At 38.5% G+C, this 27,619-nt stretch overlaps 1 protein-coding gene across 5 annotated transcripts in view; it reads right to left on the reverse strand.

Moving 5' to 3' along the window:
- LOC122813046 (inward rectifier potassium channel 16-like) overlaps positions 1–27,619 on the reverse strand; it is a 1,081,538-nt gene that overhangs the window by 126,346 nt on the left and 927,573 nt on the right. For all 5 annotated transcript variants that reach the window (XM_044085157.1, XM_044085154.1, XM_044085155.1 and 2 more), the window contains one exon: positions 6,165–6,242. In XM_044085157.1, the coding sequence (XP_043941092.1) occupies positions 6,165–6,198 (34 nt within the window). In that variant the 5' untranslated portion in view covers positions 6,199–6,242. The remainder of the gene's footprint in view (positions 1–6,164; positions 6,243–27,619) is intronic.

Genomic DNA, 27,619 nt, shown 5'->3' on the forward strand with positions numbered 1-27,619 from the left:
ACAAACACTATACACTCTATTACTAAGACTCAATGTAATGTTCCTCCAACTATCCGAACTATATCCTTAGATGAACCTAACTCCTTCAATTTCAAACCTGTACAAACATACACCATTAAAAAACTAATCTCCAAAGTAAAGCCTACAACCCTTGCAGCTGATAGCCTACCCTCTGAATACTTTAAAGTAGCAGCAGATGCCACCTCCTACCCAGTCTCCATGCTCATCAGTCTAAACAATATGTTTCTCAAACCTGGAAAATATCCCACATAATCCCTTTGAGCAAAGGTGGCAGCTTGACTGAATTCTCCAATTACACCCCCTCTATCCAAAGACATTGAAAAGTGAATTCATATGCAACTTTTCAACTGCCTCTTATCTAATAACCTACATTCTAGCACACAGCATGGATGTAGGCCAATCATTGTACCACAACTGCCCTGCTCAGCTTCACCAATACTATCAAACAATGCAGAAATGATGGGAATCTGGTACTCTCCATATTCTTAGATCTTTCCAAAGCATTTGACACTGTCTATCATCAGAAATTACTAAACAAACTCTCCACCCTAAAATTCAGCCATTTATCATGCAGATGGTTCCTTAGTTAGCTAACTAATTGACAAAAAGATGTCAAATAGCTATATGAACTTTCTTTCCTTTTACCCGTTTATATGGGGGATCCCCAAGGATCTATCCTAGGCCCTCAACTTTTCAATATATTCACCAACAGGCTTCACACAGCAACTCCTTTAGCCTCTATAGTCTAATATGCTGATGACTCCGCTGTCATCTGTTCTGCACCTACCATAAAAGAACTGGAAATGAGAACACAATAGTCCTTCCTAGCAGTTGAAACATGGTTATCAAACTCATAACTAATCCTGAACCCAGCCAAAACTAAACTCATGCTCTTTCACCCCAGTAAATAATGTGATCTCACATCTCCATTCCAATTATGCTCTTCAAATAATACGATAATGTTGACCTTAGGGCAAACCATACTACTAGGTGTCATAATAGACAATAACCTAAAATATAACATATGTCTATCCCAGTCTATCAAAAAGACACACATAAAACTAGGTGCCCTATATAGACTCAAGCCCTTCCTCACTAGCACTACAAGATAGGCAATTACCAAAACTCACCTATTATCTACCCTTCTGTATACCTCCTCCATCCTAACTAATCAAAGGAAATCTGATTTGACCAAATTAGAAGCCTGCTATAATAAAATTGCTAAATTTGCCACCGACTCCTCACACAGGTCTCATCACTGCTCTGCTTTAAACTGGCTTGAACTTCCTCGTTACCTGACTTACACCCAGCTTTTTACTGCCCACAGACTGATCCATTAGCCAGGACAAACTCCTGCTCTTCATCAATTGCTTATATCTGACACCAACACCCGAGTTCTCCGGTCCTCCAGTAAATCCCTACTCCATGTAGCCAAATCTAACAATGCCACCACTGGTGACTCTCTTTATTCCAACTACCTCTTTACAGTTTGGAATGCTATTCCACATCCTATCATAGCTACTTCCAACCTATCTCAATTTAAAAACTGCTTAAGTACTTCCTCACTAAAAAATGGCTACTCCCATGCACTACTGATTAAACCTAATTCTCTTTCCCATTAGTAATCTCACTACCCTATAACCAAACTAACTCTATCAATTGTAACTAAACTTACTGTCTTACATATTGTCCTCCTCACCCCCTTCTTCTCAACTAAAACAGCCTATCTCTCTCACACTACTATATCTGTCTATCCTGCTCTTTCTCTTCCCATCTCCTGATTAAATGCCTGACATAAATAATCAACCTTTGGGCATGTCCACTTTAAAACAGCTGATCACTGTATGCTTCTGTACAATGAACATAATTGTTAAACCTGTATGTGAAACTTTGTTACTACACTGCAGTATGTCTCTGTGAAAATGTAATCTGTTTTTCTTATACGTTTGTAATTGTATGTAATTTACCTATGGAGCTTTTATCTCCAGGCCTCCACTAAAAATGGGCTCTGTCCCAGTCAGACTTTCCCAGTAAACAAATGTTAAATAAATAAAAATAAAGATAACATAAAATAAATTTGCCCTTCCTGGTTATCAGCTAAGTTTCTGTTTCTGCAGATGCGTACTGAAAAAGTATGTTTTTAAATAGGTTGCTCAGCCCATGCAAATGTGAGTAAAGTACTTTCTGAGAATATAATCTGACCTTGTATGGATGTTTTACAAGGGAATGGTATATGGCAATCTCTGAACTGACAAGCCCTTATAAAAGCTGATTTTTATTTCTTTTATGGAAACTTGCTGTTAGAAATAGTAAATGAAGAAGCATTAAGCAGAAAAAGATTACTGTGCTATGATTAAAGAAACCGTAGACTTGGAATTCCATCAATCCATCCATCCATCCATCCATCCATCCATCCATCCATCCATCCATCTGCCCTCAACCCCTTTTTCCCATTTTGCACGAGAGGTTGGGGTGTCACTTTCAACAGTGACAATCATCTCGAGCCAAGGTTTACTCCGCTGGGTGGCTAGCCTTGCCACAGTAGTTTTATCCCCTTGTATTGCCTGCCAAATAATTGTTTATGAATATTTTGCAGTTTATTTAATTCATAGGTTAGAAACTAACATTCTGTATTGTAAAGCTGAAAAAATGGCAGAACAAATTAAAATAATAAAAGAAAATATAGGACACGTTATGAATTGGAAAGGTTGGAAATATACATAATGGATACGTAAGGTACACAGGCAGCACACATACAGACCATGCAACATGGCTGAAGGAAAAATGACAAGCGGGATAGGGAATTTTACCAGCCATGATGCAATGCAAAAAACAAATATGTACAAAGGCACAAATCATTGCTGAGATGTTGAAAACTGTGTGACAGTCATACCAGAATGAGTATGAGCGATGGTAGGGGTGTGTGTTAGAGACCACTAAATGAGAAGTGCCGTCGTTGCAGTATACAATGGCTATTGAATCCAGTCATCCACCAGGCTGCAGAGTAAGACAGGCAGCATCTGGGGTGTGCAAATGCAGGCCAGAAAGTGCAGGAACAGACAAAAACCTCCAAAACTGCATGTGAAAAGCAAACAAGTAAGCGCAGTATCAAACAGTAGTACCACAGCAAAAGATTAATGCGGTTATGTAGTAAATAAAGTAGTATATACATGACAAAGACAGGAGAAATGGGATCCATATGTGAAAGACTCATGCCATGTCAGAGGCAACACATGTGGATGTTCAGGTATACAATATTACATAAGCCAAACAGAAAGAAAGCTCATCACACATACCCACAGCAATGACATAGAATATTTTGTAAATGGTGATACATATACGATTAATGAAAGCTAAGGAATGTACGCCTGTGAATAGGCAGGAGGCTTAGAATCTCTGGGTGATCCACAACACACAAGTGTAAGATATACATGGATGGAATCTGCACAATTGCCACCATTTTGTTTGCATATGCCTTACATGTGCATGATATCCAACATGGTAGCATAAGGTCATATTGTACCAATACACTTACAATGCAATGATAATATTTTTCAGGAAGGTAAACATAAACATAACATATCATATGTCATATAGATGTAAAACAAGTTGGGCAAAGCTATAAGGGTAAAAAGCGATGGACAACATAGACCCTCTGCTGTGAGGAAATGCCAACAAGAGAAAGTAGGCACAGAATAAAGCAGGATAACCATAGCTAACGAGACACAGGTACACATGCATGGGTCCACAAAGCAACATGGACAGCAAGTCCTCACGAGATACATTGAAGCAAATGGCCAACATCTGATACATGCAGAGGGCATTGGGGATGCCTATAAGCATGTCTGTGTACAAATGACACAAATAACACAATAATGTGCAAAAATTAAAAAATAAAAAAGCAGATGACATGGATACACAACAAAAGTAGTTTTGCATATCACACACCCATATATACTGTCATGCAAACATTAACAATAGGTGGCACAATCACCATTATTGATTTAAAATCAGCATGCATGCTTAGGACTAATCAATGGACAGAACAGTGCACACAAGTACAGCACAACAAAATGGAATAACTGCATTTAACAAGTTACATATTAGAAGGGTGGTTGTGTGTTGATCATATTATGGCCATCCACATGTGCATCCATTTAAATCACTGGATATGTACTACAAAGGCAAATGCATGGACATGTGTGCTAACCCACATCTACATGTTCTAATATAAGATAGTTTCAAAAGGACTGGCTAGTGCCATAAGCAAGATATTAACAAATGAAGAAATCATGAATAAACAAAGCATCACCTCCACATATTCACTAAGGGGACAGTGAATGCGAATGCAGTATGTGAAGGGTACATATTCATGGGTACCGGTCACTGTACAACAACAACAACATGGCACAATAATTGGCAGCACATGGTACATGCAAAGTCATTGCAACAGTGGGACAACATGACCCAAAAATGTTGCATAAGTCACAAAATCATGGGCATATCATGCTAAATGATTTAAGACAGCAGATATCAATGCACAAATGTCAGCAACACATGCACAAGCATAGTGTTTGCAAATAAACACGCTTGACTGACCTCACTGTGTTATGTGATAAGAATGGGAATAATATATCATCTGAGCTGCTGTCATCCCTCATACGTATAAGCAGGAACAACACAATTAGAAAAATTTTGACCTACTCACATTACACGAACAGCAACAGTCATATCTGTCACATACAGGCCAAAGTGTATCAGACATAACAACAGGAATACACACACATATATGCAGTTCAAACAAGTAACATCCCAGCTAATGCAGAGCAATGTACGCAGTAATAACAGCATGTCTTCATTATGTAAATAGTAATGACAACACGTGTCATTTGTTAATGTGTCATACTGCAGCAGTAAGATAAAGCCGCATATGACCTGATATGTGCAGTATATATTATGAAGTATGACAGAAAAGCATGACAGCAATATGGGATGTCTGCACAATTGTGTCTAGTCTGTACAGATTTAAATATGGAAAACACCATGGTGACAGCATTACAAAAATGTATATGCAACATGGTTAACGGGTGACATCACAGCAGTATATAATTGGAATGGTAGTTGAAAGCTGATGAAAAACTGAACACAGTTACAAGCACATGGACAGCAGGTAATATCTAAAAATGATGCATATGATACACATATATAGCTGACCATCAACAAATGTTTCCCTGTCACTACTTAAGTCTTTTATGCCTACTTACATACTTGCACAATTAAAACGACATAATAATGATCATGCAGATAGCGTTCAACACCTCAGACATAAAATAAATCTAGGCATGGCTTGGGGTACATGAATAACAGGAGATGGTTTGAAATGTGTTTAATAAACCATCACTGTCCAGGTATACAGAGATGCAGAAGAAATGTAACTTAAAAAGCACATGCCAATAAAGGTCTGCCAAGAACAATAAAAATATTGAGCCATCAGACACCCATTTAATAATATGATAAGCAGGCTATGCACAGTCCAGTGAGAAGCACTACTATACTTAAAAGTTTGCTACTAAATGGAGTACAAATAATAGTAACAGTTCATGCAGCACACATGTAAAACCAAACCAATATGTCAGCTGAACACAAATGTCTGTTGGGCTTCATCAACAAACTGCAAGTAAGCTTACTGTAACAACAACAAGCTGTTGATAATACATGGCACTACATTCCACTGAAAATAATGTAAAACAATTTTATTCACAATAAATTTGTGTGTATTACACGCACCTTACAGATACATTATGGGATATCAGAAATAAGATTAACCTGCCTGAGTGTCATAAAACTACACTTCTACACCTAAAGATTTAAAGACTGCAAACCAATGAAAATACCAAAAATAAACTACTAAAACAACAAAAGCAAAGATCATGGTCATGAGATCAGCTGTTAAAAATTTCAACTTTATTAGTGCTTTCATCCACAATCCAAGTTCACCAGTGGATTGTGAATGAAAGTGCTAATAAAGCTGAATTTTTAACAGGTGATCTCGAGACCATGTTCTTTGCCTTTTGTTGTTTTGAAGATTTAAAGACGTTAATACTATTTCTGGTCACATAAAGGAGGAAAGTCATAACACATACCTCTATCCTTCTGCTGCTTCTCAATCCTGTGCATACACTCTATGCACAAGATTCTATTTCTGGAATGATCTTCAGCAGCTGCAAACAGAAAAAAAATGATGTATTCCAACAGCAGCAAAATGATTGCTTAAGCTCAGTGCATAATGACTGCTATGTACAAAAACTACAGTGAAAAATCATAAGTACATTTTAGCAAGCATTGCCATACCATATTTTGCATATTCAGTTATTGATATTTCACATAGAGTACTGTGAGTAACCTAGATTCAAACCTTCAACTGTTACCAGTGTTCAAAGAACAAACCAAAACCCTACCTGCATAGCTAAACCATCTTCTCTTTCTTTGCATGAATTTATGGAAGCCAAACAGCTTACAGCTATGAACATGCAGGGGAAACATTGCACACACTATCAGATGTGCCAGTCTAAGATGATACTGTCTAAATGTGCAGACATACCTAACCATCTGTACACACCTATTGTATGCTGAACTTATTCTGGTGTTATGCCATTATCAATAATAATTTGTATATACATGTGATGAATGATACCTCAATGTTGAAAAATTTCTGTATGTACATATGCATGTATACAATTAAATGTATACATACATGTGCAGAGGCAGATATGCATAGATCAATATATATTCCTATGTGTGTAGGTGTTTGGACATGTACATACATATATTAGCCAGATGAGAAGTTGTATGTATATTACATTACACTTATAAGAAGATCACAATTTCTACTGTGTGTACTACACATAGGTTGCTATATACATTTACATCACATTGTACATAAGATATACAAAATGCATTGTGCATTGTGAATTGGTAACCTCCAAAACATAAATGAGTGAACAATATCATTCATTACACATTTCCTGTAAATTAGTCATGTCTGTGTAATAATATTCATTCTGGCCAATGTCTGTGGTGGGATTCGAACAACAAAACTATACAGTCATGACTGTGTGTTGTCACATTGCTTACAGTGATATCCTTGAAGTATAGCATGTTAGGTTTGTAAGAAAACATTTTTCTGTACTTGCAACACATAAGTAGCCATTAAAGGAATTACTGTACAACTGTACTATGCAAACCTACCCACGTACATTATGTAGGAGGCAGTCATTTAAAAGAAGTAATGGATTATAACAGACTGTTCTGCAATGTAAACTGTAGAGTCAACAAATGAGGCTTGGCACAAGCCAAGTTGTCCTGAGACATCTTCAAGGTGGTGTTAGGTTGATATTAATGGGAGTTCAATGGGTTGTGGAGGTAAAAGGGTTTAACAGTGGGAGGGTTGATTGGAAGGAAATGAGATAAGGGTGGGAGGTGCTTAAGGGACTGAGATGAGTGTAGCTGGGTAAGTAATCACATTTTGGCATGAACTTGCTACAGCAGGCTCTTGTCCATGACGACCTGAAGGGAAGAGTGGTCTGGTAGGCCTTAGAGCGGTGGGGTTGATGGTGAGGTGGAGAATTTGCAGGTTTGAGGTGAGTAAGGTAGTAATGTAAATAAAAAAAATAAATAAATAAAAATAAATAAATAAATAAAAAATGGTGGGTGAGAATTGGTAATTTGAGGGGTATTATGCTTGCTGCATTTAATTGACATAGGGATTTGTTGGTTGTCTACATGAAGTGCAGGCTTGAAATGAGGTAGGCATGAATGTTTTGGGATGTGAACTTTAGGGAGAATGCAGCAGGCTCTGTGGGAGGGGCCGCTAGTGTGAGAGATGAAATAGCTGCTTGGTACTTTAAAAAAAAAAAATAGCGGAAGAGGATCCTGTTTTCCCTATTGGGAGTTGCAGATAGGATCTTCATGGATGTGTCTTGCGGCTGTTTTGTTGGTTCACAGTTTTGCGGGTTTTCCCTGGTGGTTTGGTTGCTCACCTAGATGGTTTGCTATTTCGCGGGCTTTCCTTTTGTTTGCTTGATGTACCGGATGATGGCGGGTTTTGTGGGCTCAGAAACATGGTTGTCCTTGGCGCATGTGCAGGGGAGCCTAGAGGTAGCTGTAAAGGTAATGTATGGCAGCTGACTGCGGCTGAGCTGTGGGTTGGTATGGTTGTTTCCTTGACACGGTTCCTCCAACTAGTGTGTAGATGTTAACAGGCCTTTTAAAGCAGTGCAATGTTTTTTGACACATGTTATGCATTTAATAAAGGTTGTGTGGTCTGGATGGTTCATGGTTTCTCTTTTGCTATAATGAAGCCACAGGTGATTTTCCCGGGCTTTGGGCAGAACAGTCTGACTGTGGTTGCCATGCATGCATGGTGGCAGTGTGTGTCTGAAGATTGTGACCTTCGTAGATTCCGTTGACTATCCAGGCATATGTTGCACCATTTGGCGTGCTGATCCCATGTTTTTCCCTGTTCTGTTGGCAGTTCACTTCATGCAAATTTGCTTTTCTGGGAGTGAGCAAAAAGAGAAAAAAATGATCAATGAAATTAAAAAAAAAAAGGGAGACTCTCGGTCATCGTCCTGTGGTAGTGGGGAACAGCGGTGAATTTTCCTGTGGGGATTATGAGAGCTGGGATGTTGTTGACAGACAGGTTACCGCTGTGGTATGCTTTCATAAATAAATATTCTATAAGCTGCTGCTGTATTGTGAGTGGTATAATTGTTTGTATAACAAACTCCCATTGTAAATGGGCTATGTATAGAATCGATCTGTTTCGATATGTATCGATCGGATGGCAGGGGGGGAGCTGATTCATTAATCCTTGACGGGAGAGAATTGATTTGGCAACTTAGACTGGATGTGTGCCATTATCCAGGCATCAATGACAGATTATCTATATCATGTATATTGAAACTTAAGAGTTTAACTAGATAGTATTTATTATACCTATTGATTTTCATTATGGCATACAACCACAAGTAAAATATAGATAATAGTTTTAATTATAAATATACATACAATAACATATTTGATTGCACAGTAGCTTTCGGTAGCAGTTGTTTTGTATTCGGTAGTAGCATCATATGAGTAAAGTACCCAGGGGTTATTGATTGTTTATTTTCACTTTTATTTTTATTCTGATTTATTGCATTCATTGCATGATGTGACATTAAAATTCCATCATTTACATTCACTAAATTTAACAACATGCTGGCTCATCAAATAAGTAACATCTATTATTTTTATATGTTTTTAATCAATCAGGTTCTTTTCCGATTAATATAATGTTTTTGAGGAGTTTTTATATGTGTTCAATGATATTTTGTATATTCTTCTATAGATAAGATGTGCGGGTATTTAAAGGGTAGTGATCGAGTGACGTTGTTTCCGCTTTTATTTTTCTTAGGAGTTTTCTGAGGAAGTTGGTGTATTGTAACCGACGAAAAGCTTGGGAGAAGCTTAAACCTAATAAATTTTGTTTGTTTTACATTTTGGCGACTTGGAGTTTTATTTTGGTGTTCTCGAGGGATGGAGGAGTTTCATGCATCTCATCTCTCTTACTATGTATAGAAGGGGCAGCCCTGCTGATAAAGCGTAATGAATCTAGTAAATCCACGTGGATGACTTTAGCAATTAGCTTTGACATGACTTTAAAACATTCATGTTAGGGTGCAACATCTGCACTGTGTCGCTGCCACTGTATAACTTCAACTTGTAGGATTATTTTACAATAGCAGGCAAGGAAACATCACATTCAGGGTGGAAATACAGAATGAATATTATGAACTTCCTAATATGTTGTCAGACTGAACATAGGCCGAAAATCTGTGTTTAAAATATTAATAGATGATCTGAATACAATCATTTGACAATGCTGGGTACGGCATGCAGCTCTCAGGCTTCATGAAAAAAAAATGGCAATTCATCTTTCTGCAAAGCTGTGCAAATTGTAGTTCGTCATTAGCAGGGCTAGGACACCGAGGCAGAGCTCTGTTGCACTGATGTGCTGCTCAGAACTAGTAGTTTGCATTGGTCTGGTCTCAGTATAACTTAGAGAAAATTGCTGGTGAAGGGAGGCACTGTGACAGATAAATTACTTGTCAGTGTAAGAACATTGTTTCTTGAGACATTTACACTCAGTTGTGTATCACTTATAAGGGCAATCCTATGCAACACTGTCACCCATCATATTTACGAGCAGACAGGCAAGCATTGTGTTGTCTGTATTTTCCTTTTTGGTATTTCTGAAACTGGCAGACTAAATGGCTTGCTACTTTTTCACAATTGCATATATTATGCATGAGGCAGGAGGTGTTTTTGATTCGTGATTTCAAACTGCAACCTATATATCTTTTTCCATACACAATGGTATCTGTAGCATTGTTGAAATACGTCTGGAATCAGTGGTGGAAAAGCATGCCTTGCTGACTTCTGAGGATTTTCTGTTCACGGGGTGCCAAGGGGGGGGTGAGGATTTGTCTGGATGGTAAATCAGAGGATTTCAATCTTTAAATAATGTTGCACAGGTTCCTTTAATGGTAGGACTGAAACCTTTCTTACAGTATTTCTCAGAGGGTGGGTGTTGCTGTTGGGCTTTCCTGTATTTATACCTTTGTTACTTGGTTCTTTCGAAGAGGTTGAGAGGTATGGTTGCTGTGCACTATTATAGCTAGTGCTGTACATAGTCATAGTTCAGAAGGGTTGCAATGGTCAAAATTTTACTTCATACTTTAGGACCATTCAAGACCCTGTTAGTCAACTAAAGTTAGCAGTGATATTGAACACATGTGATTGAATGCGCAAATGGGTACATAGATGTTTGGTTTTGTTTTCGGATTCCGGTACTTGAAGCAGCAAGAATGAAGGTGATTTAAGAATGTGTCGGGTCATGAGCAGAACAGAAAGATGGAGGATTGGTAGGGTGACAGCTTGCTCTGTGGTCGTGGAGGGGGGACCTTGGTTGGAGGAAGCAGGCATTCTGAGTCATACCTTTCATCTGTACAGGTTTTGTGGAATGTTCAGATTTTGCCTCATATTTTGGCCATTTTTCATAACATTGTGATTTTCTAGGAATCATTGAAGAATTGTGACAGATGTGAAGCACAGGGGACCATTAGTTGGTGGATTGTATCAGTGCTCTCAAGAGGTAATGGTTGCTAAGCCTACTCTAGTAAGTACTTAACTTGATATGTCGGATTTGGGGCAGGGTGTTCAAAGATGACTTAAAGTTAACTTATAGGTTCATAGGTTCATAGGTTCATACTAGGCTATCTGCCCTAGGGCATTTATAAGCCTAGCCAGAATGTGTTTGGCTTTCGCCACCCATTTTAAATTTATTTTGCTATGCCCTTTTTCGAGGTTAGTATACTGTGCCTCTGTCTAACAGTGACACAGAAGTGATACCCGGGGTAAACCTACGATCTCCCATCCACTCATCAAGATTCCTCTTAAAAAGAGTCAATTAGGGACTCTGCCTAACCTGGACTGGGATTTTATGCAGTGACTATATGCAGGGATTATATGCAGTGACTTAAAGTTAACTTATAGGCAGAGGAAGCAGTATTGGTGGTGGTTAAGGGAGTTGCATGCTTTTGGGACATGCTTTGGTTCTGGTTATCATGTACTTGAATTTGGAGCTTACCTACTTTGCTGGGGAGGCTGGGTTGATGTCTGTTAGATGGTATGTTGAGCACGTTTATTTTGCATTCACTAGGCAATTTTAAGTTTAGTACAGCTGGGTAGTGTAAGGCCTAGAGAGGATAAGGCATGTTGAAGCTAAGTTATAGCAGGGTTTAATATTTGCTTAGGGGTAGTTTTGCATTCTTACTGATGGGAGAAGAGTTACTAGGTTAATGGCTTTGAAGTTCAGGTAAGTAAGGTTCCTTAATCTAGAGTGCACTGCATGGTAAGACTAAGCTGATTAAATTACCAAAAAAAAAAAAAAAAAAGAATAAAAGGGGGAGGATGGAAGAGTAGGAAGGGTGCTGAAGTCATATTTATATTGGAAGGACATTATGACTGTAGGTCAACTTGACAGCACTCAAGGTTAAGATGTTTGTTTTTTGTTAGTAAATTTACAGTTCTTTTTTTTGCAGATCAATGAGGAATAGGTGCACAGTGGACAATGGGCCAGTAGCAGTAGGATGGGTGATGTGGTCATAAAAGGAGATGCACAGAGTCTCATCAGTCAGTGGCCTGAAGGGATGGATATTGCAGGGATGGAGTGGTGTTCAAGGACGGCACAGATGGATGAGATGCAGAGTTGGTGCTCCTGGCAACCAGAAGGATGTTCATTCAATGGAGGAGAGGAGGTTGCCATGAATGTCGGCTGTGGCAGCAGTATGTCATAGGTCACAATTTTATAGCATGTCTTTGAATGGAAGTTGTTATTGTGCATTTCTCTCTTGCAACTATAAGGTAATGTCTTTGATTTGGTGCTTGTAGTAGGAGGGTAGTCATTAGGATTTAAGTCATTGCGGCATTATTGGTACAGGGGGTATTCATTGAAATAGAAGCAGGGGTAGGAGTATTACCATGGGAGCATACCATTCATGGCAAGGGAGAGGTATAATTATGCTTATTGCTGAAGGACATATTAGGAGGATAATTCGACTAGGGACTTCAAATCATGCATGGGGTAGAGAGAGAGCATGTCAAGTGCTCCTGGATGGGGAATGATTTGTCAGTTAAGGTATAAAGGTATAGTTATGGTTATCTATATCTATATAGGTTGGATTGAGGTTTAAGCAAAGAGACTATATAGGGTTTTAATTTTGGCAACATTTTAATTTATGGTAAGTTACAGTTATGAGAGGGTAGGAATGACAAGGTGGAGTCGTGGTCAATGAATTGGAAGACAAGTTAGGTTTGTGAGGGTCAAGCTTTTCAGGTAGGAGAGGCAGTGAGGCAGTCAGTGTACTTTAGTGCTGGGCATTACAGGTGGGTTTTCAGGTACTAGGTCATTGTTGGCCAGGTTCTATTTCTATAGTTGTGGCTAGGGTTTAACCAAGAGGGGCCTTAGCAGGTACTGATTTGAGGGGGTGCTTTAGGTTATGACGATGTTGGCTGTTTTCAGCTATCAGCACCTTAATCAGGAGCATATATAGTTTTGTGCTATTGTGACTTTGGTGGGTTCTCAGTGCTTTGAAGGGGCAGCCTTGGTTGAGTGCGTACAGGGAGAGACATTGAATACTGTAAGATGGGTTTTCTTTGATGGGGTGCAGATTTCAGTTTAAGGGTTTATAGCTTTTGTGGCATTTAGTTATGACTAGAGGTTGGCATTATGAAAGGTTGAGCCATGGTCAGTGGCTTGAAGGTGGTAGACTAAAAGAAAGGTGTTCTTTGGAGTGGATATGTCAGTGTGGTACAGTGGAGTTACAGGTAGTTCTACTTTATTTAGTTTTATTAAGGAGTATTTAGTTTTATTAAGGTGTGTTACTTGCGGGATGGGGTTGGCATGTCACTAATCTTGTGCTGACCAGGTGGCATAGGACATTTTCATTCTGGTATAATCTGGTTTTGACCTGTGGCATTGGGCATTTTCAGTTTGGTATATTGTTGGTGACATTCAAGGGTATTGTTAGAGTAAAGAGGTGTCAGACTGCTAAAGCCATCATGGGGTTTAGGTGCCTTACTTTTGATATGGGTAGTTGGTGTTGGCAAGGTGGTTGTTAAATGGCAGTTTGAAGTTTTTGATGCCTGCATGTCATTGGGAAAGTAAAAAGAATTGTTTGAGAAAGGTGAAATGCAGTTGCTTTAATCTGGTGGTTGGGGTTGTGTATTCTTGCTTCAGTGGCAAGTGATGCTTTGGTAGGCATTAGGTAATTGTCAGGGGCTGGTAATGTCCTGGCAATTATTGTACACCGAATGATGTTTGGCCTTATCCCTTAAGGGTGGCTAGCTGATGGAAGTTGGTGGTGTGGGGGAACAGCCTGGGCAGGCTGGTGGTGGAGAAGAGGCACAGGCTTGCCCTCTTCTGTTCCCTCTCTGGTGTCTGGTGGTGCATTTTTAAAGTAAGTGAGCAAAGGTATGGATGCTGCTTACTGGGTCGGATGAGCAGGTATGCTGTCCTGATTAACATTGCATAGATGTTTATGTTGTGTTTAGAATCAAATACACTATGGCAGTTGTATTTAACAAATTTTGGTAATCAAAGTCATGTTATGGAAGTTTTAATAAAGGTCGTCAAATGTCATTCGGTGTGTTTTGTTTATTGAAGGGGACCGGAACAAATGTATGTACCACTCAACATTCACACATTCAGCATTATCAACATATGTATTTTGTATAATGTTTCTACAAAGTTTACAGATAACAGAGATATGCATAGTCATCCGCCTCCTAAGCACTATAGGCCTCAGTGCAGCATGTCCATACTAGATTTGTAAAAATCTGTACTGTACAAATTATCAAACAAATACAGAGCTTCCATATGTGATGTGCAATTTTACATGAATTACTGACAGTAATGTTTGGAAAATGTGCGGCACTCTGATTTGAAGTCACACATAAGCACACAATACTTGTACTGTCTTACTGCTTAAGAATTTCAGCTAATGTACATAACATTTCTTTTAATGTTTTAGAGTCTGTGGAATAATGATCAAATGTGCATTTATCAGTGCTTGCAAAGTGTTAACAAGATTGGCAAGTATTTCAGCCATGATGACTGGCATTGGTCTTACATTCATTAAATTAATGAAAGCAGACATTGATTAGAGAACTTGCGTGAACTTATATGGGCGTTCACTAATGGTATTCCAAAACATTAAATGCTAATACGCCTCATAAAGCTGTGAGTGCTTTATTAACCTCTGAATGTTTTTGTTTATGAGCCATTTTAATCTACAGACCTATCAGTAATCATTACAAGACATGGGCTAGGACACATCTACTACAGGTATACTTTGTAAGGTTGTTCATACTTTTGCTATTGTGCATCATTGTTTAACACACCTGTGATCTATGATATTGATGTTGGCTTCTCTACACAGGTACATCTGCTAAAAATGTGTGTTTTTTTCATGTGTCTTCATATCCTGTTACTATGATCCATAGTTGTTATGTGCCTCTGCCTGCTGTTATGATTATGGATTATGCTCACATGGTTGTTCATTTGCCATTTTATGGTACATGATCTGCCTTACATTGGAGGATATGCTCCACAACGAGGGAGGATGTGACTGGTAAGGTTGTTTAGATGTTTGTTACTGTTCAATATTGATAGTTACATATGTGCCCTTCATGATTAATATGGTCTTGTTCACCTGCACAGGACACCTGCAATCCAAAACATCATCATCACTCATCAGGTATGTATATATGTTATTGGCCATGTGTTATACCTCAGGTTTAATGCTACATGATGCCTTGTATGTGCTCACTACTGAGTGGTGCACTATTATTTTTAATGAGTGCCATTTCATCCCTTACCACAGGTGGTAGGCTCAGTGGAGGACATGTAAGGAATGTTTTAGTACTTGTAATGACATTATCTGTCATGTGTGAGCAATTTGTAAGTGACATGGCATACTTGTGTTGTATACCATCCTGGAACCACCCACAGACATGAAGACCTGCTATGTCCAAATAATAATTAGCATGGTTGTTTTATAGTTGTCCAAATATCAGTGCTATGCTGTGTCATTTGACTTCTGTGAATGCATATGACATGTTCTGTATGTCTATTTTTGCAGGACATCCACTATCTGCTTCTTCCAGTAGCCTTTCCATTGAAACTGAGGTGAGATGTGATATGGTGTGCCTCATTTTGATAGTAAAGTCAATGGCACATGAGCCTGGAAGGGGAAGACATGTGGTTCATGTTGTAGGCTCTGATAGGGAACATAATGTGTCAGCCCATTCTGATGATGTGGAGACATCTGATTATGGACATGATGATGATGACCATGACCTGCTGTCTCACATACAGTCTGGTAATGATGGTGAATCTTCCCCACAACAGACTGATATTGTCAGTCAGACTGTACATGTTAGTGTAACTGATGTGGATGGATGCATGGCAGAGGGTGTCTGCCTCCTATTACAAGCAATTGAATGATCACAACAACATTGTGGCTCTGACCTGCTCAAACTTGTTTGTGCCACTGATCGTGTAGCACACCAGATGTATGCCTTATATAAAGGTCAGGAGTGCAGACATGAAGAGATCATGGCAGGACTGCTGCACAACATGAGTGTGGCATCTGTTACCTTGTTGTGGCAGTGCTAGTGCAGTACCATAGTACAAACTGAGTGATATGTGCCTTACTGTACTGAGCAGATTGCCATTAGTAGGGAGAGGCAGACCACCTCTCATTAGACCCATACATGGAAATTGGACATCAATGTGCTACAATGTGGTACATCTGCTGTTGGTCACTCAGCTGTGAGCACAGCAATCACATCCAGACAGACACATATTGCACTACAGCTCGTATCCACTCTTTGTTATTTATTTATTTATTTTACACTTGTTTACCAGGATAGTCCGACTGGATATATGCCCATTTTCAGCGGAAGCCCGTGGAGAAAATCTCCAAATCAACAAACTTACATAGATAACATTAGAAAGTGTAAAACAAAGTATAACACAAGTATAAGACAAGTGACTATGTACAATGATTAGTGGTGTTCACTAACTGGGACTCACAATTCACTCAGTCAGACACATTTAAACAACATTAGAAAGTATAAAACAAAGTATAAAACAAGTAATTATGTACAATGATTAGTGGTGTTCACTAACTGGGACTCACAATTCACTCGGTCAGACACTTTTAAAATGCAAGAGACATCAGATTGGTTGCATAGCTTGGTGAAGTGGTTACATGGTGCAGTATGTGGAGATTATGTTTTCAGTTTATAACTTAATCAGGGTTGGTACACGGGCAAAGCCAGTTCTCTTTGAAATACCGTTTGAGGTTTTTTTGAAGAGACTTATGGATGATTGTAGGGTTATATTACTTGGCAACGAATTCCAGGTTTTGTCAACAAAGTTGGCAAAAAGGGACGCACCAGCAGCATTATTAGCTTTGTGGGTTTGAACCAGTAGTTTGTTGGCTGATCATAGGGATCTTAAGTTGCTGTATGGCTTAACGATATTTACAAGTGAGGGGGTATCCGCCGGGTGGCACAAAAGTTTGTGTGCTATTAAGAGTTGATTAAATTGAATTAAGCTGGGCAGTTCTAGCCACTCTAGTTGTCAGGTTCTAGCAATGGTGGGTTCTATAAGTGGAGCCAGTGGCGAATCTGGCAATATGGTTGTAGCTATGGGAGAGCTTACCTAGTTTGGATTTGTTGAGGTTTGAGAGTATTGGCGAGGCATATAAAAGAGTAGAGAGTAGGTATGACTGGGCAATTGCAGTTCTAGCCAGTGGGGTTAACAATGTTTTGTTTCTATACAGTGATCCAAGCTTCTTTTTGATGGTCTGTATGGTTTTGTTGACCTGTAGGTCAAATTTAAGATTGTTGTCTATGATAATGACATGATGATGTCTTTGTCCCACAATAATAGTGCCACTACATCCAGGTCCTCATTACAGTGCCATGGGCCAAGTGTTTCTGGACATAGCAGGGGCAGCCAGGACAGCGGTGTCAACCATCAGCATGAGTACCCTAAACTGTGGGAATAAAACTGATATTTGACTCAATATCTGTCCTGTTGTGTCATTCTGACTCTGTGGCAATGATAACTGCTGTGCTGACCACTGACTAATCAATCTCTAGGTAGTTTTTCAAATGTCTGATGCCACAGGTTTTTTTATTGATTTTTCTGACCTAGATGACTAGCCTTCAGTTGTGATATGTAGCACTTATTTACAATTAGCATATGGTAGTACAGTTATTGATGACAGTCTCCATGCTTCTATGTTTGCATCTCTTGCTCGTTGATATAGACCACATATTTTCATGGTTATTGGCATGTTATCTTTGTCAACCAACCATGCTACATTACACATTTCCTAGTTGTCTGCTATTCCTGCATGCGCAGCCATGCATCTGTATGCAAACCCGGGTCACTAATGGTGGACTGCACATACCTCACCATCAACTCTCACTGTATTTCTGTGAACCTCTTTCCATTTTGTAGCCTCATGCTGACATGGAGTTCCCATGTGTGCTTTCCCATATCTCACTGATTCCACATAACACAAATACACACACACGCACACACACACACACACACACACACACACACACACACACACACACACACACACACACACACAGACACACACACACACGCATATATATAGATATAGCTATAGATATAAATATAGATATAGATATACTGCAGTATTCCCAACATTGCTGCATGTTCTATGGCTGCTGTGTAGAGACTGTCATTGATATTTTGCATTACTAAATGTATTCTTACCTCTAACTGTGAAATGTTGCAGCAATAAGCTTGTCATCAATGCACTGCCATGTGTGCAACATTCCACGTCAGGCACAGGATCTGAGGCTTTTTTTATTTTGGATGGTCCTTGGAAGATTTCTAATTACCCAGTCTGCTGTGTGTTGTTTATTCTGTTCTGTTGCACATCACACAGTGCTATTTGTATTGGTTGTACAGCCCCTGCTTTTCAGCTATATTTGTACTGATAAATTCCCATATTTTGCATGGACATGTGGTACCAGCTATTTTGTGGCTGCCTTCCAATGCAAGTTACCTGTATGATGATATCATACCTGTGCTACAACACCAGCTGTTGTACACACCTCATATGTGCCAGACATTTGCCTTTGTGGTCCTTGATGATGTTTCCTTTGCATGCATCCAGATGTATTTCTTGCTGAGTGTTATGTGTATGTTCTTACATGTACTTACTATGCTTCTATTGTGTATGATGTTTAATATAGACAACTGATGGTGTCTTTCCATTAATCCTGCGTTGGGCTGCTTTTGTGTGGCAACAGGTGAACACCACTGTTTAGTCTGTGTATATTGGTACATGTGACTTATCATGACTCAAAAGTGTGTGTCACATGCTGCCATGTTGCCTCAACTAGGACATATGGTTGCATCCTCCATTACCCAGGCTACTCCTACACATGTTCCCGAATCCCTGACTACTGGGTCTAATCTTTGGGGTGTATTATCAATGTGGTACTTTTCTGAGGAAACCATCTTTGCAAAGGATATTATTACAAATTTCTTGGCACTGAGATTTTTGACTGTGGCTCCAGCACCAGTTATTGATCCATGTCAGGCCTTCTTGGAGAATATTTGTGTATTTGGAGGATTCTAAGGCAGCACTTAGTTTGCAATCATCCACAAACTTGGAAAGGCAGTGGCTGTTGATGTTGGCTTTGACTTCAGAGAAATAGGATCCAAAAACAAGCAGCCCCATCACCAAGCCTTGATGGACTCTGCTAGTGACTGGCCTTCTTGTGGAAGGAGACTCCCATATTCCAACTTCTTACTCCTTATCTTTCAGCCAGCTGGCTGTCCAGTGGGTGACACAGAGGTGTATACCTAATTTCATAAGATAGCTTACAATTCTGAAAGGGTGTATTGTGTTGAATTCCATGGCCAGATCAGGGTAAGCAGTGTGCATCATTTTCCCTCATCCATTGCTTTGGTGACCTTTTTGTAGAAGTCCTTCAGGCTGCTTATTCATGATCTGCCCTGGATGAGACCAAACTAGGATGGATCCATGTCTGATGGTTTTCTCTGTCATTATCTGTTATTTCCATGATGATTCTTTCCATCATTTTGCAGAAGATGCAAGTCAGACTAGTGAACCTGTAGTTACCCATGTCCAAAGATGGTCCATCCTTGTGCAGAGGGATGGCAGTTGCAGTCTCCCATTCACTTGGCATAGAGCCTGTGTGAAGGCTACATTTAAACAATGATTCTAGTAGTCCTAATAGGTCATGTTTGATGTTGTTAAGGTGGCTTCCTGGAATATTAATGGGGCTCAGTGATTAAGTGTTTTTGGCCTTGGAGAGTATGTCTTGGAACCTGTTCCCTAGTGATAGTTAGGGGAGTTATGTTTGAGGGTATTTCCTGAGGGGTGTCTGAGAAGTGAAGGGGTAAAACTGGAGTTATGTTTGTCATCCAGTAGTCTTTCCACATCTTCTGGCTCATTATATGTGGCTGCATCAACAATTAGTTTAGTTAATTGTTGTGTATTGCCTTTGTGGACATAGTTAAAGAATTACTTGTGATTGGCCTTGGCCTGGAAATCTATTTTTTTCTACACTTGATTAGCCCCCAGCAATAATTTTTGCCATCATTTTCTTCCTTTTGTTAAAAAAAACATTAATGTTGGGATTCCAGCTGGGTGGCTTGTTTACTGAGTTTGTTCTGAGTTTACTGTGGGTAAGTACATCTGTTATTATGCAGCCATTACTATGACTGCACAGGGTTTAAGTGAAAAGTTACACACCTCTTAACCTTCTAATACAAGAAATCTGGAGAAAGCCTAAAATAATGGGGGACCCCAAAATAGGGACAGATTGTAAATGTTGTTCATATAAACTTGGAATGTTGTTAGAATAACAGGATTTGTGTTAACATGCATTTTCTGAAGGACATGATGTCTAAAACTCAAATGTATGTCATTATTTTCTGCCTTCAATCATCAGTGATTTGGTAGAAAAATGCTAATTTTATGAATAACAAAGTAAAAATATGTGACAAAAATCTGGACATTCAGCAAAAATCTGGACAGTTGAGAGGTATGCAGTTATACTTAGGCATCGGTGTTCCCAGTGTTTGTGGGGTTAGAATTTTGCTAGGGTTTTACATAATAGTAGGAAGTTTGCCCTGAAATAATTCCTAAAAGTTTCAGTGCTAGCTGGGGCCCTGGGTTTTATTTTTATTTCAGAGGAGACAGCCTTATGGTCCAACCTAACCAGTGTGGACGTTACACAAGGGGCCAGGGGTCTGTGCAATAGTGCAATATTCTCCCATGTTTGTGAGGATCAGGTCATAGATGTTAGTATGTTTAGTGGGTGTGTGAACTAGCTGGTTCAGGGTATTTCTGTTTACAAAGTTCACGCTTCTTTGGGCCTGTAAGTCTGGAGTTATGTATGACTCTCAGTTTATAGTGAGGTAGTTAAAGTCACCAATGAATATGGTATTGGTTTGAATTTGGAGTGTCTCCACTATGGTTAAGCATGTTAGTGGTTACCAGAGTCATAGAGGGGGACCTGTAGCTTGCTAGGATAGGGTATGGGACTTTGTCTCTGGTAAATATTTCATTCAGAAGTTCAGATTATACTGTTTGACCAGCCATGTATTTGATATAAATTTAGACACTTCCACCTTTTGTCTCTTTCTGTGCAGTAGATGGTCTAAATGTGAAGAAGGCAAAAAAGTCCTGCACTGTTGGGGTGCTCTCCATGACTTTAAACCATGTCTCATTAGCTGCACAGACATCTACATTCTTGCAGGGAGTGGAGTTTCTTGTATAAATTCATGGAATTGAGTGGTAATACCTTTCGATTTTCTTGGTTGGTTTTCCTATATCAGATGTGTTATCAGGTCAGCAACACTTAAAATGTGGTGTGTAAAAGGTTTTTGCTAATACTCAAAAATCTAGAGTGGACAGGTGTAGACTATCTGGAAAAGCAACATGGCCTGTTAACCATATTACCCCAAGCTGACTAATATTGAACCCCCTTTGAATAAAACCAACAACTAAGGCTATTATTTAGGTCAATTATCTTCTCTTCAAATTTGTCATAACCCTTGGAAAAGGTAGAATGCTACTCACTGCTAGACTAGTATCATTCTGTGCTACATAGTCTGAGAACTCCATTATGTCTCTCTTTGTATAGTCCAGTGAGGTACATCTCAAGTTGTTTACATTCACATGGTCTATGACTGAGTCATACTGGTACTTGTAGCGCAATGAATGAGCCACTACCCAGTCAGGTAAATGCTCCTTACCAAAATGAAAAGGAAAATAATCAGCAGAAGTATAAGGCTAAGAGCGAAGCAGATAAGTCAATAAACTTTTCAAAAGTTCTGTAATAAGCCAAGAATCTTCAGTTAATGTTCTCAAAAATATGTTCCAAAAATCACGAAACAGATGTATTAAAATCAGAACAAATCTTTATTTCATGAGATAAGTGCTTTCGCTATGTGCAACTTCCTCAGATCTCTCAACAACATTTAAATAAAAAAAAAACCCAGAATATATAAACATATCAATTAAACAATTAATAAATTAGTAAAACCAAGGAATTCTTTAAAAGGGAAATGTTAGATCTACAAAATGCATATAATAAATCCACATGATGCATATAACAAATAGCCTGCAACTAATATGTAAGGAAGGAGAAGTATACACTAAGGTGTCCTAATCAAATTGTGCACTCTAAGTGCATACATATAATCATGAATTCTCCAAATATAGCATCTATTAAATATTTATATACATGAAAGATAAATGTAAGATGGATGTATGTATGTATGAAAAATACATCTAGACATGTATACAAGAAATAAATACATAAAACTGTGCATATGTATGCCAAGTGCATGCACATAGATATGTACATGACTATGAAGTATATAAAGTTAAAATGTATGCATATATATAAAACATGAAAAACTTGAAGGACACACTCAATCATGTAAGATATTAGATGTAAAATCTAAGGATGTGGATAACATCATTTACCTGATGTTTCTGCGTCCCCTCAGCCTAGGTTTTATTGAGGCTCTCTCATTAAGTCCTGACCCACTATCAGCTCTGAGCAGGACAATCCAGTCACTCTCCTTGCTTTCAGTATGTGTCCTTATGTCACCCCCTCTCTTGCTCGGGAATATGACTTCTAAAACCCTATAAAGGAACTTATGTGTATTCCCAAAAAGGATAACATGTTTGGCTAAAGCATTATGTAATGATCCTTTCTTAATATGACAGATGTGTTCCCTCACTCTGTCCCTAAGTGGACGATTTGTTTTGCCCTCGTAGAAACAAGAGCAGGTTTGACAGACAACCAGGTATACCAAATGGCACGTCATGCAATTTGCATTGATGTTCGTCCTAAAAACTATCTGTGAATCTGGATGTAAAAAATCAATATTTGTGTCCATAAATGAACAGAAGTTACAATGTCCACAAGGCTCCGTATGGCCTATCATCCTGCCTTTCCTTCCCTATCTTGGGTAACATAACATCCTCTTTACATTTTTCTTATTCCTATACTGAAACCTGGGGATATCACCAACTATACTCTTCAAATCATCGTCTACCTGAAAGATAGACCAATACCTACTAATGATCTCTCTGACCTCAAGATGGTCTGAGATAAAAGTTGTTAGGAACTTAATAGTGGGTGGAGTCCTGTCACTATTGATGTTTCCCACAAAGTCTGAAGGTCCAAAATATGGTGTAGCTACTGTATGTCGTAGATCATGGGTGTTCTCTAAGGAACGACTGACCTCATTAATGTTATACCCTCTCTGTAATAGACTAAGTCTTAAGTCATCTAATTCTACCAAAAATCCTCTTTCAGTCGGATTTAGCCTGGAGGCTCTAATTGCCTGGCCCTTCATAATGTTTTTAAAGATGAAGGGTGGATGCATGCTTGATCTCATAAGTAAAGAATTGCAATAACAAGCCTTCCTGAAAACTCCAGTGTTTATAATGCCATTGGGCAATTTCTCAATGTATAGGTCTAAAAACTCTATCCTATACATTGAGTAATTCATGGTGAATTTGAGGTAACTGGTTAGATTGTTCATAATATCTGACATTAAATTGAGCTGTTCAACAGTCCCTTTCCAAAGAACAAACACGTCATCCACAAAACATCGATAAAAGACGGCGTGTTCCCTGAATAAAGCCTCACAAAATAAAATGTGTTCCTCCCAATAAGCTAAGAACATATTGGCATAGCTGTTGGCACAAGGTGTGCCCATTGCTATGCCATCTAATTGTTTATAGATCATGTCATCAAAAATGAACAAATTGTTCTCTAAGACCAATTCCAAAAAGTGCACTAATAGGTCAATCTTAATGACAGTATAATCACTATGTTCCTTCAGATATTCAAATATGTAAATAAGTCCCATTGCATTAGGGATGACAATGACCAGTGACTGTATATCAAAGGTAACAAAAAGGTGGTCATCAGAAATGTTATGATGTTTAACACATTCATATAGTTCCATCAGAAACTGCTTGGAGTCCTTAACACAAATTTGTTGATGTTAAGGACCAGTCACAAGTGTTTCTCTATATACACAGACAGATGCTCAGTGACCCATCCTCGACCGGAAACTATCGATCTCATAGGTGGGTCATGAGCATATTTGTGTATTTTCGGTAGGCCATGTATAATAGGAATGATGGGTGTTCTGATAGTGAGATATTCATATAGGTCTTTATCTATCAGTTGACTTCTATAAATATCCAATAGGGTGTCACTAATGTATCTAATGACATCCTGTAACACATCTACTGTAGTGGCTTGATAAAATGTATCACTCAGCATGTTTTGCATCTTATTATAATAGTGTAACATATCCATAACTACAATGCGGCCACCCTTATATGCCGGTCTAATAACAATAGTAGGATCTTCCTGTAACTTTTTAATGGTCAGTCTTTCCTTATAAGTAAGGTTATCATTTTTCATGAACCTTTTGTTAGGATTTCTATCATAGTATTTGTGTAGTTCTTCCTCTGTCAGGCATAGAAATGTCTCTACTAGGGGATGGTGTTCAGGTACATACTCACTTACATTTTTAAAAACAAAGCCTCTCTCTTGGGATATTCCAGTGTTCAAATCTAGTGTAACTTTGACAGATGATGATATCAAGCTGCTAAGCAAGGGGATGAATTTCATCCCCAAAAGTCGCAGTCTGCTAACAGAGATAATAGCAGATTTGAAATTATTTTGTAGGAATATTATGCTTAAATTCCTATATAAAGATTCAAACACTGGAATATCCCAAGAGAGAGGCTTTGTTTTTAAAAATTTAAGTGAGTATGTACCTGAACACCATCCCCTAGTAGAGACATTTCTACGCCTGACAGAGGAAGAACTACACAAATACTATGATAGAAATCCTAACAAACGGTTCATGAAAAATGATAACCTTACTTATAATGAAAGACTGAGCGTTAAAAAGTTACAGGAAGATCCTACTATTATTATTAGACCGGCTGATAAGGGTGGCCACGTTGTAGTTATGGATATGTTACACTATTATAATTCCATGCAAACCATGCTAAGTGATACATTTTATCAAGCCACTACAGTAGATGTGTTAACAGGATGTCATTAGATACATTAGTGACACCCTATTGGATATTTATGGAAGTCAACTGATAGATAAAGACCTATATGAATATCTCACTATCAGAACACCCATCATTCCTATTATACATGGCCTACCGAAAATACACAAAGATGCTCATGACCCACCTATGAGACTGATAGTTTCCGGTCGAGGATGGGTCACTGAGCATCTGTCTGTGTATATAGAGAAAAACTTGAGACTGGTCCTTAACATCAACAAATTTGTGTTAAGGGACTCCAAGCAGTTTCTGATGGAACTATATGAATGTGTTAAACATCATAACATTTCTGATGACCACCTTTTTGTTACCTTTGATATACAGTCACTGTTCATTGTCATCCCTAATGCAATGGGACTTATTTACATATTTGAATATCTGAAGGAACATAGTGATTATACTGTCATTAAGATTGACCTATTAGTGCACTTTTTGGAATTGATCTTAGAGAACAATTTGTTCATTTTTGATGACATGATCTATAAACAATTAGATGGCATAGCAATGGGCACACCTTGTGCCAACAGCTATGCCAATATGTTCTTAGCTTATTGGGAGGAACACACTTTATTTTGTGAGGCTTTATTCAGGGAACACGTCGTCTTTTATCGATGTTTTGTGGATGACATGTTCGTTCTTTGGAAAGGGACTGTTGAACAGCTCAATTTAATGTCATATATTATGAACAATCTAACCAGTTACCTCAAATTCACCATGAATTACTCAATGTATAGGATAGAGTTTTCAGACCTATACATTGAGAAATTGCCCAATGGCCTTATAAACACTGGAGTTTTCAGGAAGGTTTGTTACTGCAATTCGTTACTTATGAGATCAAGCATGCATCCACCCTTCGTCTTTAAAAACATTATGAAGGGCCAGGCAATTAGAGCCTCCAGGCTAAATCCGACTGAAAGAGGATTTTTGGTAGAATTAGATGACTTAAGACTTAGGCTATTACAGAGAGGGTATAAACATTAATGAGGTCAGTCGTTCCTTAGAGAACACCCATGATCTACGACATACAGTAGCTACACCATATTTTGGACCTTCAGACTTTGTGGGAAACATCAATAGTGACAGGACTCCACCCACTATTAAATTCCTAACAACTTTTACCTCAGACCATCTTGAGGTCAGAGAGATCATTAGTAGGTATTGGTCTATCTTTCAGGTAGAGAATGATTTGAAGAGTATAGTTGGTGATATCCCCAGGTTTCAGTATAGGAATAAGAAAAATCTAAAGAGGATGTTATGTTACCCAAGACAGGGAAGGAAAGGCAGGATGATAGGCCATGCGGAGCTTTGTGGACATTGTAACTTCTGTTCATTTATGGACACAAATATTGATTTTTTACATCCAGATTCACAGATAGTTTTTAGGACGAACGTCAATGCAAATTGCATGACGTGCCATGTGGTATACCTGGTTGTCTGTCAAACCTGCTCTTGTTTCTACGAGGGCAAAACAAATCATCCCCTTAGGGACAGAGTGAGGGAGCACATCTATCACATTAAGAAAAGATCATTACATAATGCTTTAGCCAAACATGTTAGCCTTTTTGGGAATACACATAAGTTCCTTTTTAGGGTTTTAGAAGTCATATTCCCGAACAAGAGAGGGGGTGACATAAGGACACATACTGAAAGCAAGGAGAGTGACTGGATTGTCCTGCTTAGAGCTGATAGTGGGTCAGGACTTAATGAGAGAGCCTCAATAAAACCTAGGCTGAGGGGATGCAGAAACATCAGGTAAATGATGTTATCCACATCCTTAGATTTTACATCTAATATCTTACATGATTGAGTGTGTCCTTCAAGTTTTTCATGTTTTATATATATGCATACATTTTAACTTTATATATACTTCATAGTCATGTACATATCTATGTCCATGCACTTGGCATACATATGCACAGTTTTATGTATTTATTTCTTGTATACATGTCTAGATGTATTTTTCATACATACATACATCCATCTTACATTTATCTTTCATGTATATAAATATTTAATAGATGCTATATTTGGAGAATTCATGATTATATGTATGCACTTACAGTGCACAATTTGATTTGGACACCTTAGTGTATACTTCTCCTTCCTTACATATTAGTTGCAGGCTATTTGTTATATGCATCATGTGGATTTATTATATGCATTTTGTAGATCTAACATTTCCCTTTTAAAAAAATCCTTGGTTTTACTAATTTATTATTTGTTTAATTGATATGTTTATATATTCTGGGTTTTTTTTAATTTAAATGTTGTTGAGA

Source organism: Protopterus annectens, chromosome 10.part0 (assembly GCF_019279795.1).
Source record: "Protopterus annectens isolate FY-2018-M chromosome 10.part0, PAN1.0, whole genome shotgun sequence".
NCBI classification, from domain to species: domain Eukaryota; kingdom Metazoa; phylum Chordata; order Ceratodontiformes; family Protopteridae; genus Protopterus; species Protopterus annectens.